This window comes from Maylandia zebra, linkage group LG10, assembly GCF_041146795.1.
Source record: "Maylandia zebra isolate NMK-2024a linkage group LG10, Mzebra_GT3a, whole genome shotgun sequence".
Lineage (NCBI taxonomy): Eukaryota > Metazoa > Chordata > Actinopteri > Cichliformes > Cichlidae > Maylandia > Maylandia zebra.
In genome coordinates, this window is record NC_135176.1 from 33,099,044 (window position 1) to 33,113,989 (window position 14,946).

The 14,946-nt window shown below is 40.3% G+C and overlaps 1 protein-coding gene across 2 annotated transcripts in view; it reads left to right on the forward strand.

Annotated features, from left to right (window-relative positions):
* Window positions 1-13,923, forward strand: part of slco2b1 (solute carrier organic anion transporter family, member 2B1) — a 30,575-nt gene extending 16,652 nt beyond the window's left edge. For both annotated transcript variants that reach the window (XM_014413193.4, XM_014413194.3), the window contains exons 8-15: window positions 2,288-2,384; window positions 2,609-2,773; window positions 2,874-3,063; window positions 4,752-4,896; window positions 9,148-9,308; window positions 9,663-9,727; window positions 10,279-10,399; window positions 10,799-13,923. In XM_014413193.4, the coding sequence (XP_014268679.1) occupies window positions 2,288-2,384; window positions 2,609-2,773; window positions 2,874-3,063; window positions 4,752-4,896; window positions 9,148-9,308; window positions 9,663-9,727; window positions 10,279-10,399; window positions 10,799-10,958 (1,104 nt within the window). In that variant the 3' untranslated portion in view covers window positions 10,959-13,923. The remainder of the gene's footprint in view (window positions 1-2,287; window positions 2,385-2,608; window positions 2,774-2,873; window positions 3,064-4,751; window positions 4,897-9,147; window positions 9,309-9,662; window positions 9,728-10,278; window positions 10,400-10,798) is intronic.
* Window positions 13,924-14,946: the final 1,023 nt, after the last annotated feature.

A 14,946-nucleotide genomic window follows, 5' to 3' on the forward strand; every position in this document is an offset into this window, starting at 1 on the left:
GCTGGTTTGAGATGACCTGGACTGTCCAAGAATGCAGAACAAAGCAAAATATCTAACAAATTGAAACAAAATCTGTATGTTTTATATATAGAGACATTAAATTTCAGTCCATTAGAAAAATACACCCAACAGTACCGTACATTTCCTGCTGCTCATGCTACCTAAACCTTACATAGAAGTGGTCAGGCAAGAGACTCTTCTGAGATAGCAAATCAGATCACTCTAAAACTGAAGATGTAATAACTGTGTTAATGTCAGCAGGGTGTTTTATGAAAACTTCAAGTTGATGCCTTGGAAGTTTTCCACTGTTAGACTTGCATCACATAATATTTAAAAAGACCTCCTGGACCTTCCTTAGAACAGTTGCATAAGTAGCCACTAAAGACGAACTAACAAAGTCCACATGCTGCAGGAATGAGGGTAATATCCACAAACTAACAGCTGGTAACCAATCTGTCAAACCTAAGATACAGATTACTGTCTATAGATTAAAGCAGGGATCTGTCCATCAGATCCAAGGTAAGAACCATAAACCAGCCAGAACAGACCAATCAGAATAGTTTTGACTATACAGCAGGAAACTTTTCTATCTTCACAGCTGCTTTAAGTAAATTTTCATTTTTAGACGTCACACTGCGCACTGCTGCATCCTAATCTTGTCCCCACATAAGAAAGCATTTTTTAATCTTTAAAGGGTTAAATGATGAAACTTATTTCAGTTTTGTGATGGAGTCTTTCTCACATATTTCATTGTTTAATTATGTTATTGTTAATGAAACGTAACTCTCTGTAGCACAACTCTGACTAGATTTTAAACTGAAAGTATTTCCGTGCTTAAATAAAACCTTTGCACTTAGTGGACATCCGTGAGCTCTGTGAGATAAATCACTGTTGAGCAACAGTCTGGAACAGACTCGGTCATTTGTTTGAAAAGCTGCAGCAGTGAAAGGCTTTTGTGACGACTCCATGAACTGAACCAGGTTTCTCTGCTGAGTTTGGTGAAGAATTACTGACTAAACTGGCCAATAATTACTCACATGTATCACATGTATGTATATATGTATATATATACTGTATATATATTGTGTGTGTGTTATGGCCTACTATCTTCACCTCATTACTTAGCTGGAGGGAGCTGGAAGCTCAACCCTGACCCAGATATTTTGGACAGTATCCAGTTTGGATCCTTCCCGCCCACACAAAGACATTTGTGAAGTTGAGAAGAGTATTTAAGCTTTCCGATTTTATCCAAACAAGGTTCTTGGTGAATAAAACATTTTGTAGCAAATTTGTGTGGCAAAAAGACTCGCAACAGTTTTTCTTTCTTACCTGTGCAGCATGTGTATCACAGACTCACCTGTTCTCAGCTGCATTTGAATAAAGCACCAAATCCACACTTTAAGCTTAAATTTCAAAACTTACATTTAACTACTGATTTTATCTACTGTTCTGATTTTATCTGTTTTGATTTTATATACTGTTTTGTTTGTTTGTTTGTTAGTTAGTTAGTTAGTTAGTTAGGTTATTTGCTTGTTTTAATCAATTTTAAATCATGCTTTTTATTTGTTCTTGTTTCTAATGTCTCTGTAAAGCACTTTGAATCACCTTGTTGTTGAATTGTGCTATACAAATAAACTTGCCTTGCCTTGCCTTGCACAGCTGCACTTTCACTTCTTGTTTTTGAACAGTGTGCTATGCTCAGCACTGTGCAGGAATAAACACATGCAATGATAATACTGCTGCTAATCTGACAACTTGAACATTAACACACCCATGAGTCATTGTGCTCTCTGACACAAAACCGTCTGCAGTCTAACAGACTGGAGGGAACAACTAACTACTAAATCACACTGGTCCAGGTTTAGGGTCCGTCACATTGTAAAATGACCACCACAGGGTCAATAAATAGTATCAGTCACAGCTGGTTAGGCAGTAATGGTACATTTTCAAAGTACACATCACCCTACTGTTGCTCCACTATCCAGTCCTGGCCTGTGGTTACAGTGGGAATGTAGATTTATCTCAAGGTTCAAACGCCTTCTTTATCTGCCACAGGGTAAAATAGTCTCCATTCCAAAAACCGTTCTTCAAATAATCTTGGCATTTGTCAAGATTTTAGATTAAATAATTCATGCCTGCGAGTAACTCGCATTTCCAAGGAACCAGCCAGGAAACATTTATCCAAAGCCTCAGACAGATTCATGAATGTAAACTTCCATTTACTGGTTTCACATCTCACAGTGGAAAAACAAGGCTGCCATGTGATATTCTTTCCATATTTGTGCAGGAAGATCCAGAAGACATTGACCCCGAACCAGAAAGTAAGGAGCAGCAGCAGCAGACAGACACACGACAGGAACCTACCCTCATTCAGTTCCTCAAAAGTAAGAGTCCTTTTTCCACTTCTGTTTCCTGTCCAGCTGAGGTGACTGAAGGGTGTCAACCAATTTAAAAGAGGTCAACAGCAGCAAGGGCTACTTCATCCAGCTGCATCATCCAGCATTTTATGCTCTTTAGTCTATGTACCTATTAGTCTAAATGCTATTTTTGTCCATTAGAAACTTAGTAATGCATATTAATCCTCAGTCATACTGTACACCTCCCTCAGGTTTTCCTAAAATCGCTCTGCGAACGCTGCGAAATCCCATCTACCTGCTGGTGGTTCTGGCTCTGGTGAACTTGTCAGCTCTGCTGTCCGGCCTCGCCACCTTTATGGCCAAGTTCATTGAGAAACAGTTCAGCCAGAGTGCCTCTTTCTCCACCATGATGATAGGTGAGAGGACCTGAATAGTGCCATGAAAGTCGTTACAGCGGAATCAAGCTGTGGACATAAAAATGAAGCTTCTGTTTTCTGAATTATTGATTTTTCGCAGGAGGAGTCGGGATCCCAATGGCGGTACTGGGGACCGTCCTGGGTGGAGCTCTGATGCGACGGTTCAATCTTTCAGTCAATGGCGCCAGCAAATTGTGCACAATAGCCATCCTTCTCTGCATTCTGACTGCCCTACCAATGCTGTTCCTCGGCTGTCCCACACAGAACATTGCTGGGGTCTCTAACAACAGGTACTTGTCCCGTTACCATGTAAATCCATGATTTATATTTTTTATTGTATATTCAGAACAAATTCACCTTAACAGGGGACTAAGTGTACCATAGATGGCAAACAAATGTTCTCACTTGTTTATTATAATATCACAAACTCGTGAAAACTCGAACTAATAAAACAAAATTACTGATTAAATAAAACAACTAAGTTGCCCAAAAACTCTTAATACACCAAAGAAACACATGACAAGCAACAGGGGGGGTAAAGGGTGAGAGACAGCCAGTGTAGACAGCACATCCGGGCCTGCAGCCTGTGCGCTGGTCTCCTTGATCCACCGTCAGCATTGGAAGGGAATAAGCGTCGAAGGCGTTTGGAAAGGGAGGGGGGATGAGTGTGTGCATATCAGTGTATATGTATGTGTGTGTGTCCAGAGTTCAGCTGAGACAGTGTCCTTCACCCTGCCAGGCTAAGTAAACAGTCTTCCAGCCAACCCAGGTGGCCTTGCATGGAATGGGAAGAACAGTCTAAACACAGTCGTTATCAGGGTGTTGTTGTTCAGCTCCAGCCTTGAGACCGCAGCTGGCGCCGAGAGGGTATCCGCATGAAGTGATGGTGCTTTTTACTTTAGTGCGAACAACTCATATGAATTTCAAAGCAGTTCTACAGTCCAACACTGGTCTCTCAATCTCCCGTTGGAGAGCCGCGAGCTTCGCCATGATGTTATCAAACTTACGCTCCGTGATGTTGTCATTCTTTTTGCTCAAAGAGCAGGTTCTGAGAACTCACGACCGCAGTGCACTCCCCCAAGATGTGATCGAATTTGCGCTCAAAGGTGTTGTTCGAGCGAGCCCCTCCAGATGTAATCCAGTTTTTCACTCAGTGGTCTTGTTCTGAGTGTTCACGGCAGCCGTAGCCTCTCCAAGATCTTCTCCGTGCTGACTCAATGAGCCCATTTTGAGAAACTCACGCCTCATCCCATCGTTTCAATCCCAGCGGGCAGCCTTGTGGGGGTTTGAACAGCCGGTTCCGCTTCCTTAATTCTTCGATAAGTCAGGGCCAAGCCAGCTCCGATCAGCCAGAACCCTGTTATCATGGTTCCGAATAGGTAGATATCTTCAGCACTCAGGCTCACCTAAGCCCAGACTTCTCGTTGACAAGGGGGTGTCAATTGCATTCAGAGACCAGTTGATCAAATCCATAATTCCTCTTTTAGGTTTTAGAGAGCAGACTGTGAGAGAGTGTTCCAGAGAAAAGTAAAAACACAAGACAAGACAAGGACATAAGAAGCTAAGCAGGGAAGATAAGGGAGAGGAGAAAAGTGCGACCGCCTTCGTCAAGAGCAAGAGCAGAAACCCCATACGCTTATTTATATAGTTTCAGGGAAAGGATACCACTGATCAACCATCGGTTAAATGGTTCATTTGACCACTGGTGGCAACCAATTTTACCTTTGGCACCAGTTTACTTCACTGCTGTAACTGCTACAGTGCAAAAGGCATGACTTACAGGTTCCTTTCTTTTGTTGGTGATGAGACCTTTGTGTAACTGATACTTAGTAAAGCCTTTGACATCTCATTTTGATAAAAATCCAGATGAACTTGATAAAATGATTCAGAATATATGTTAATAATACTTATTGTAGGCATCTACAGCTTCTTTATTCACCTTTAAAATGTTAATAAAAATGTGTGTTCGTATTTTCAGCTATGATTTGTTGCAGTGCAGTTCTAACTGTCACTGTTCTGAGGAGGCGTTTAACCCGGTCTGTGGTTCAGACGGCATGGAGTTCAGGTCTCCTTGCCATGCTGGCTGTCAATCTGTAGAAACAGACAACTTCAGCAAAGTCGTGGTAAGACTCAGTTAATCATCTTTCCAGAAATTTTTTCCTGTGAACCGATCTGTTATCTCACATTGTGACTAAGGCTCAGCTCTGTTTGCTATTCAAATTTAAATTCAAGTGGTGTGTAGTCACAAGGAACTGGCATGCTTTCTGTGGTGGTTTGCTGCCAGTTCCCATTTCATTTGTTTGTGCTCTTAGGAAATCAGTGACATCACATTCCTTGAGAATATGAGGCATTGAGACGTGGAGGCGGCAGAAACATTTCGTTTTCTCTTTCAGTCTTAGATATACGCTGGCTTTATTTCAGACTCTTACACACACACCATCATCTTGTTGATATTTGTGTAGCCTGAACATTCTGTGGAAAAGGCCCTGAAAGAAAACAGACCACAATAAACTGCACTGAGAAGCAAATTTAGCTGCCAGTTTATCATTATTATTATTTCATTTGTATCCTTGAGTTTTAATAGCTTACAGCTGTTCCAAGGTGGTCTCACTATTACAGATGTTAAGCTTAAATTCAGTGTGTGCTGCCAGAAAGGATTAAGGGCTCACTCGGGGTGGTATCTTTAGGAGTGTCATGTGTTTGTGTCACTGCGATGGTATGAGTGTCCCACTTTTCATTTTACCAGTCTGTCTGTGGATTTACCTATGAAAGTGAAAGTAAAAATACTGGTTTTAAAGAATCTAAATTGGGACCTTGAGTAATTGGCCAGATGTGCAAGAAATTCTACATCCAGATGTTGCAGAACTCTCCCAAACCTCTCCCACTGTAGGAACATTTTTTTGTAGGTTTGACGGACCCTAATGGTCTAACAACCGTTGACTTCCCATGATTTTGTGAACTCAGTTATTCACTGACAGAATGAATCAATTTCTAATCCAATCCAATCCAATCCAATTTTATTTATAAAGCACTTTAAAATACCCAGCACAGGAACAAAGTGCTGTACAGAAAATAAGTTAAAACAATAGAATAACAAAAAACAGCAAATTAAATAAATAAAACACATAAGACATAAAATTAAAACAGCCCTATGTTAAAGCAAAAACAAGATAAAACAGCATCGAATCACCTAAAAACAACTAAAATAAAAATAAAAAACCAACATCTCACGTGGTGTCAAAGGCCAAGGTAAAGAGGTGGGTTTTCAAGAGTGACTTAAAAACAGATAAAGAAGTGGCCTGTCTAATCTCTAAAGGAAGCTCGTTCCACCGTTTGGGAGCTGCTACAGCAAAAGCACGATCTCCTCTAAGTTTACGCCCAGTCCTGGGTATCTTCAGGAGCAGCTGATCAGCTGACCTGAGAGAGCGGGTGGGTGTATAAGGCTGTAGCAGCTCAGAGAGATAAGATGGAGCTAGGTCATGGAGAGCTTTAAAAGTAAATAAAAGAATTTTAAAATGAATCCTAAAAGAAATGGGCAGCCAGTGAAGTGAAGCTAAAACAGGGGAAATGTGCTCAAACTTTCGAGTGCCAGTTAAAAGACGAGCTGCGGCATTTTGCACCCTCTGTAGATGACTAATATATAATGCACTGACCCCTATATAAAGTGCATTACAGTAATCCAGCCGAGTGCTAACAAAGGCGTGGATCACTGTCTCAAAGTGCTGCCGTGAAAGAATTGGCTTTATTTTTGCCAGCTGCCTGAGGTGAAAGAAGCTAGATTTTACCACGGCCTTAATTTGACTGTCAAGCTTCAGTTCACAGTCCGCTTTGACCCCCAGGTTTGTGACAGTTGGCTTAACATACTGTGCCAGGGAATCTACATACACATTGGGGGTCTCAGTGGGGCTGCCAAAAACCATCACCTCGGTCTTTTTATCATTGAATTTTAAAAAGTTAACAGACATCCAAGCCTTAATGTCATCGAGACACTGAAGTAATGGCTGTGTAAGGTATCTGCCTTTTTTCTTTAGAGGGACATAGATCTGACAGTCATCAGCATAAAAGTGGAAAGCAATGCCGTGCTTTCTCAGTACAGAACCAAGAGGAAGTAGATATAAAGAGAAGAGGAGGGGGCCTAGAACTGAGCCCTGTGGGACACCACACAAGAGGGGAGCGGAGGACGACGCATAGTCACCAAGGCTGACACAAAAAGTTCGCCCCGTCAAGTAGGACCTGAACCACTCCAGTGCTGTGCCCCTAATGCCCACCCAGTGCTCCAAACGAGAGAATAAAATGGCATGATCCACGGTATCAAACGCAGCTGTCAAATCTAAAAGCACAAGAACAACACAGTCCCCAGCATCAGTCGCTAAAAATATGTCATTAAAAACTTTTAAAAGGGCTGATTCAGTGCTATGAAAGGGTTTAAAACCAGATTGGAAAACCTCTAAAACATTTTGCTTTTCCAGGAAGGCCATTATTTGGCTGTAAACTACCTTTTCAAGAATTTTGGAAAGAAAAGGTAGTTTGGAGATAGGCCTGTAATTTGCAAGAACCATAGGATCAAGAGCAGGTTTTTTAATCAGGGGTTTGACTACTGCATGTTTAAAATCTTTAGGGACAACACCTGACATCAGACTATGGTTTACCAGCTCAAGCACCAAAGGACCAACTGTAGGTAACACCTCTTTTAAAAGTCGAGGAGGGACAGCATCATTTGGAGACCCTGCAGGCTTAAGATGACCAACAGTCTCCTTTAAAAAGGATAGAGTCACAGGCTCAAACCTGTCAAAGACAGCAGAGCAGGAAACAGAGACTGAGAGGTCGTGAGCATGAGGAGAGATTTGAGCCCTTGTGGAGGAGACCTCGATAAAAAGTGTAAAAAATTTTCACAGGCTTCTGATGAGGGCTCGATACAGTCAGTATATGGTGCATTAAGAACAGAGTTAATAGTATTAAATAAAACACGTGGGTTGTGGCAGTTTGACAAAATAATGTCAGATAAGTGTTTTCTTTTGGCATCTTTTACAGTTCTTTGATATCGACGCCAACAGTCCTTCAGCATCTGGAATGACACTTGTAGTTTGTCCTTTTTCCACTTGCGCTCAGCTCGACGGCAGTCGCGTCTGACAGCTCGGGTCAAGTCGTTCAGCCAGGGCTCAGATTTAGTTTTAGGCAGTCTGGATTTTAATGGAGCCACAGTGTCCAAAGCAGTCCGACAGGTAGAATAAAACCATGAGCTCAGTTCCTCAGTCTGGCTGCATAAAAAATCCGGGATCTTACAGATCTGGTCAAAGACTGTTGAAAAGTGTTCAGCAGTGGAGGAGTTAAAAACACAACAGCGCTGAGCAGCAGCGCGAGTTTTAACTGAGGCACAGGCAAGAGGAACTTCAAACAACACAGGACTGTGGTCAGAAAACACAGCATGACAAATCTCTATGTTAAAAACAGAAAAACCATGAGATAAAACAAGATCAAGCGTGTGTCCACGTTCATGTGTGGGACCTGTCACACATTGCACCAGATTAAACGAATCAATAAGGTTTAAAAAGCCCTTCGCCATGGGCATGTCAGGACAACACACGTGAATATTAAAATCCCCAGCAATAAGAACACGATCATATTTTGGCATGAATTCAGCCAAGAAGTCAGCAAAGTCACTCACAAAGTCCTTATTGTATTTTGGAGGCCGGTAAACCACCGCACACAACACTGTGTGAGAGCAGCCCAGCTCAAACACAGACAGTTCAAAGCTGGTGAATGACGGGGTTGATAGCTGCTTACATTTAAAATGACTTTTAAAGATCGTAGCTATTCCTCCTCCTCGGCCCAACATACGTGGGGAATTAAAATAGCAGCAATCGCCGGGTAGAAGATCCGAGAAGATGCTGCACTCACCGGCGCTCAGCCATGTCTCGCACACACAAAGAAAATCCAGTCCTCGGGATGTGAAAAAATCCTTCAGGATAAACGTTTTGTTCGCTAGGGACCTAGCATTTACCAGGCCAATCCTGGCGGTAAGCAGCGGATCCCCGTCGCTAGCCGTCCTAGAAGCCCAACACAGAGGCCGCAGGTTCCGCAGATTCACACCACGTCGGCGGGGGCGAGGAGAGCAGGGTTTTCGGGACATCCCATCTAGGCCGATGACAGGTACCAGCCAGGCACAGACAGGTTCCAACGATCGCCGAGAGAAACAGAAGTTTGGCACCACTCCAAGCACCGTTTCTGACTTTATGATGAAACTGGCACCGGCAATAGACCGACTTCATTATTTAAGAATTACTTTGTACAAGAGAGGAAATAAAATGCAAACAGGTTTACTTAAAAAAAAAGCTGTACAAATAACAGATCTATTTGCATGTGCGTTTCTGTAGAAATACACTGAGTGCCGGTGTGTCGGTGGTCTCAGCTTCGCCTTACCTCGGAGCTGTGGCAGTGGGTGTGAGCATCTCCTCCTACCCTTCGTGATTCTGCTGGGTCTCACTGCCTTCATCGCCGCCTTTTCCCAGACACCATCATGCATGATGATACTCAGGTATGGAAAAGATAATATAATGTCAAATAATGGGGAATGCTTAAGTCGGAGTCTTTTCATTAGCAACAGTTTTAAGTAATTTAAAGGAAGGACACCAAAACAAAAGTTTTATGAAAAAAAAAGAAAAACTTGTAAAGCTGCCTTTCATTCCCTACAGAGTCACATGACAAATTGTTGTTGTTTTAACACAATCTTTAGCCTTTAGACAAATATTTTCACATTCCAGTCAGGTACTACTTTCTTTTCTAAACATGTGAAGAATCTAGAGATTTCTCTGCAGATTGCCTACTCCATTAAATAACAGCTACTGGAAGCCTGTTTTTCGTTATCATGAATGTGATGTCTCTGCTGCAGGGAGGTACCTCCAGAGGATAAGTCTTTCGCAGTGGGAGTTCAGTACATGCTGTTCAGAGTCCTCGGTAAGTCATCACATACGTTCTCCAGTGACACGAGGTCTGTGTTTAAACTCAAAGACCTGCTGAAGGCATTTTCTTTGATGCTTATATGCTTAGATGCAGTTTCATACACTGGTTTCTGGCAATGTTAAGAATCAGTTTTACCATCTTATTTATTTTTTATTTTTTGGAGCCAGATATGATTATATTTGCACAAGACAGCAGTGCAAAGAAACATTCAGATAAAAATCCTCAAACTTCAGCCACCAAAACTAGTGCTGAGACCTACTGGACAAGCTCTTCGTACAATTACCACAGTGGCCATTTTACTGGTCAGATAAATTAAAAACGGCTCCAACAGCACAAACATGGTCACGGACTCCAGTTAGCCAAAGTGAAGCCAAGCAGACAGCTAACAGCTACAGCCACCTGTGTCACCATCCACCAGTCATAGAGGCTGCACTGTTTACTTTTTGACATAAATAAATCCAAATGAATGAATTATTTAAAAAATAATAATAATTTGGGGCCAAAATTATGATTTTAACTGAGTATTCATCTTGGTCTATTTACAGCATTCATGCCCGGTCCAGTGTTGTACGGCAGTGTCATCGACACCACCTGCATCTTATGGGGCAAGAAATGTGGCAAGCAGACGTCCTGTCAATACTACAACTTAGAGCGCTTCAGAAGCAGGTAAAAGGAACATTTAAAGATACTAACAAAATACAAAAAGTGGTCATTAAGTTTATTTGACTATTGAAATGAATGCAGCAATCATTCCTTCTCATAGTAGGAAAGATTAAATTGTCATTTATATAAATATTGTGATGCATTTTGTGAGACAGGCTGTAAATTCTTTTTAAAAGAGTAAAACAATTTCATAATCCTTATAAAAACAACAACTGAAATGAACACATTTTCTGCAGTTATAAAGGCTAAAAATTTCACTGCCAGCACAGAATCACACTTTTCTCATTCTCAGTAGAGATTTCTTGCTTTGTAAAGCGTTCTGTCATCTGATTGCATCCCGGACTAGCCCCCAACCATAAAAACAACCATAAAAAAACCATAACCACCTGTTTGTGTATTCAGGTTTCTAGGGCTGCAGGTGGTCTTTGTGTGTGGAGGGTTGCTCTGCTACCTGCTGACAATCGTCGTCCTGCGGAAAAGAGACAGGTATCAGGAAAGTGATTACCAGATGGTGAATCAGAAAATATCAGAGAATGGCAAAGAAAAAGAACTGATAACATGAAGTGGATTCTGAGAAAACACTTTTCACTGAGACTGCATAGGTAGCTTTTTTCTATGCTGGTTGAAAGGACACTGCCACTAAGCAGTGAATTACTCGGTGTGGTGGATGCTTCACTTATAACGGAGCAATGTGCTTGCATTATAAGGCAAAAATAATTTTTTTATCACTGTTTTGTTTATACATCATGGCTAACATTTCAGAATGGTTTTCTTGTTTTTAGATAGAACTTCTTAATGTGACTGACAGTGTATACTTATGTAAAGTTTCACTTACGATGTTTAGTTTTTGGCCATTGAGCAGTATATCAGTCCCAAACTGCGTGCCAAAACTAATAACCTGAGTAACACGGGACTCTGTTTTTCAAGATTTTTTTTATTTGTCTTTGATGAAGTCATAAACTACATAAAAAGGTCGCCCTAACTACTGTGACGTCACCCCTGACATTTTGACTATCCAACTTTAGTGTTTTGGCCTCCCCCTTGTTGGGTTTTTGTAGCCAGAAGTGAGGATGCACATATATATGCAATCATATACTTAAGCACATCCATATATATAGGTAAATGATCAAAATATAATGTTTTCTTGCTATAGAAATTTAATTAAAGTAACACTTGCCTGGCATGAAAATAAGGAAAAAATATCACGTTATAGGGAGACACATGAGTTGCCATTGGCAACATGTAACAATATGTTTAGCACTACACTGTGGGACACCACTGTACCAAATTCCACTCCTTCTGCATGTATAATATTTCCTGTTTTGAGATGACTTATCTAATCAAACCCATAAATCTTTACCAATATGTCAAAGAACTGTTAGTTCCAAGCAGAAATTTTCCATGTTAGCATAAGGTCAGACAGGAAGCTCATAATTTGTAGTTTTAGATATAGCAAGACTGCAGTGCGGAATGAAGATCATCTGGATTTAGTCAGCGTCCTTTCACTAAGAGAAAGAGAATGTTCACGTTAATGTTCACATTAACGTGAACATCAGTTTCCAGTTTCTTCACACATGTCACTGCTTAACAAACACTTAGTGAGTAGCTGCAGAGTGTTTGCAAACAAGTCGGCACCTTTCATAGAAATTTCATACAACCCTTGCTACTGCAACGAACGTTTTACTACAGCACACTACACCTGTTTGTGAAAAATTTCACTGACTGCTAGCAAACTCCAGCAATGAATCACAGCCAAACGGTGGTTGCCAGGCAGTTGCCAAGCAGTCTTTAGGCCTGTGGGGCTGGGGTGAAGTAAGTTACTGACACCCTCAGGTGCTGCTTAAAAATACTCACATTGTAAAAGTAGACCTTTGCAGTATATGTGCACCTGCCTGATATACAAAAAACTGTCTCGCAAACACATGCTTTATTTAACCATTAAGAACACAGCCTTGGTTAAAATAGTGGCTTACAAAAAGCAAAGGCATAACAAGGAAAATTAAACATTAAAAGCACAGCAGACTTCCAAAGACATGTTATAGACCCACTGGTAAAATGGTGCCTCTGGTGGTGGAAGGCTTAGTTACATTTTTTAGATGCAATTATCAAAAGTACCTGTACCTGTAAACGCTCTAATAATGAGATCAGTGTACTCACAGTGATCCCTGTGACTCTAATGCTCAGGCTGTACACTGCTCTAAATACTCACTTTATTACAGTTTTTTCTACTCTTGGATCTGTGTGACATCGCCATTAGGCGATATCCCTAACATGGTCATCTCAGGCACTTAAGCTCCGCCTACCTGCTAGTCAAACTTTCTGTTTACAAGGAGCAGTTGAAGCTGTCTTAAAGGGGGAGGAGCTAAAACAGCTCAGTAAGGTGGCTGCACGACAACCGAGTATGAGACAACGAAAGTTTATTTTGAACTGTGAATCGTGCACACAATTGGAATACAGTTGTTACCTCTGACAGATCAATGTGATTGTGGTCTTAAAGATAATACATCTGCAAAAGCATCACTATAGGAACAAGTTTCAGGTGTGAAAAATGTGGTCATTATATCATTTCCTGTACATCAGTTAAATTACATCCAGCACAGATTCCTTTAAATCTCATGTTCACTTTTACTTTCACATTTAAATGTGTCAAAAGAATTCTTATTTCAACATCACACTAATGAGGAAGCCAACAGCTTTCATCACTGAATATTTTTAGTGTACCATCATTTTCACTGGAAATGAAATAAAAGAGAAACATCCCTGTGTACAGTGAATGTATTTATGCTGTGATCTTGAAGAGAGAAAGCAGCTAGGCCAGCTTGTTTCAGACAGAGGGTGGACTGAGGGCTGAACCAGAGCCCAGGATGAGGTAGATAACAATTATTGCCAACTATGAACCATGCAATGCTACTCTAGTGGAGCTCAAGAAAAAAAATATGGAGCTATATTGAGCAGAAAAGGTTTTCTATATGGGGGAACTACAACTTTACCAGAACACTGTGACAGGATTCTGGAGTCACGAAAAGACTTCAAAGAGATTAAAGAAGGGAAACTAAAAAAGAGAGAAGGATGGCAAACAAACAGAAAGTACAAAAAGGCACCACAACACTCTTTTTATATGAAAATGTGAATTCATGAACTTAATTCTTCCGGCACAAACAGATCCCGTGGACATTTTCCGAGTTTGGATGAATTTAATCCAGCGAGATGTCTTCAGTGTTTTGTCACTTTTTTATAAACTGTTTTCTACAAGTTTGATAAAATTATATTGTGCTGAATGTTTAAGTGTTTGTATGATAACCTTTCATACTCGAAACGCTGTTCTGTAAATATTTATATCCAATTGAACAGTGAATAAAGGACACCAGCTTTATAAAAAATATATGAAATATATAACATTTTAGAATAAAGTGGAGCAGTATCACTAAAGCACTAATCGAAATGTGATGGACAACATATCATAAAATATCATCAAAATTCATAATTTTTTTTGTATGTTTTTAAATAAAACTAATTGACACATTTAATGTTGAAGTGTGTTTATTGTGTTTATTTTTCCACATGTGATTTGTGCACATGTGTACATTGTTTACTGCTTTTTGTGTAAAAGATAAATTGGCAAATAAAAAGCAACTCGGTTTTTCTGAGCATTTACTTTTGATTTGTTTTTGTTTCTTCCATTTTTAAATCCACTTTAAAGTTTCAAAATTTATTGATTTTTTTGTTTTTAATGTCCTAACACCTTGGGGATTTTTTATGTAGCTCGTTTGTTAGAAATATTTGTGAATAACTGTAGTTTTCATTATATTTTATATGTGACAGCATTGGGAGTAACAGCATAATTTCAGTAAATTAAACAGAAGATCTTAATATTAGTGCCACCTTTTATTTTTTTAGATTCATAGAAAAGAAGTAAAATACCCGCACTCAGCTTCTTCCATATTAAAAAAAATATGTTGAAGACATGAAGACAGTGTTATAGAGAAAAGAAAATCAAACTAAATGTGGTATCTATATGTAATGTATATATGAAAACTCGGTTAAAACATTTCACATTAATGCTTTCAGCATTTTCAGTGTTTGGATCCAGATCACTGCACCACAGATGCCACCATTAAACACAGGAGGTGATCTGAAATTCAGATTAAAACAAAAATGTCGCTCGCGCGCACACACACATTAGCAGATCTGTCAAACTGTGACCAAATTTCCTGAAGCCTAAACAGGCATTCTTTCCAACTGACAGATTTATCGAGCTCCTCATCAAGTTTTCATAAAACATTCCAGCTTTGAGGTCGGACCACCTGCACAAACAGGCAAGTTCAGGCAGAAGCTTTAAGATGTCATTGGCTGAAAGTCTGTGACAGTTGGAGCACTGATGGTGTATCTGCTGCAGGCTCAAACATGTGTGCTGCTCCTACTTCAACACACAACAGGTATGTGCAAAGGCGTAGCATGCGGTATCACACTTCAGTGCAGCAATTCACAATACAGGGTAAATATTTCACATCGAAATGTCAATAAACTCAAAGAAACATGAACACTAACTG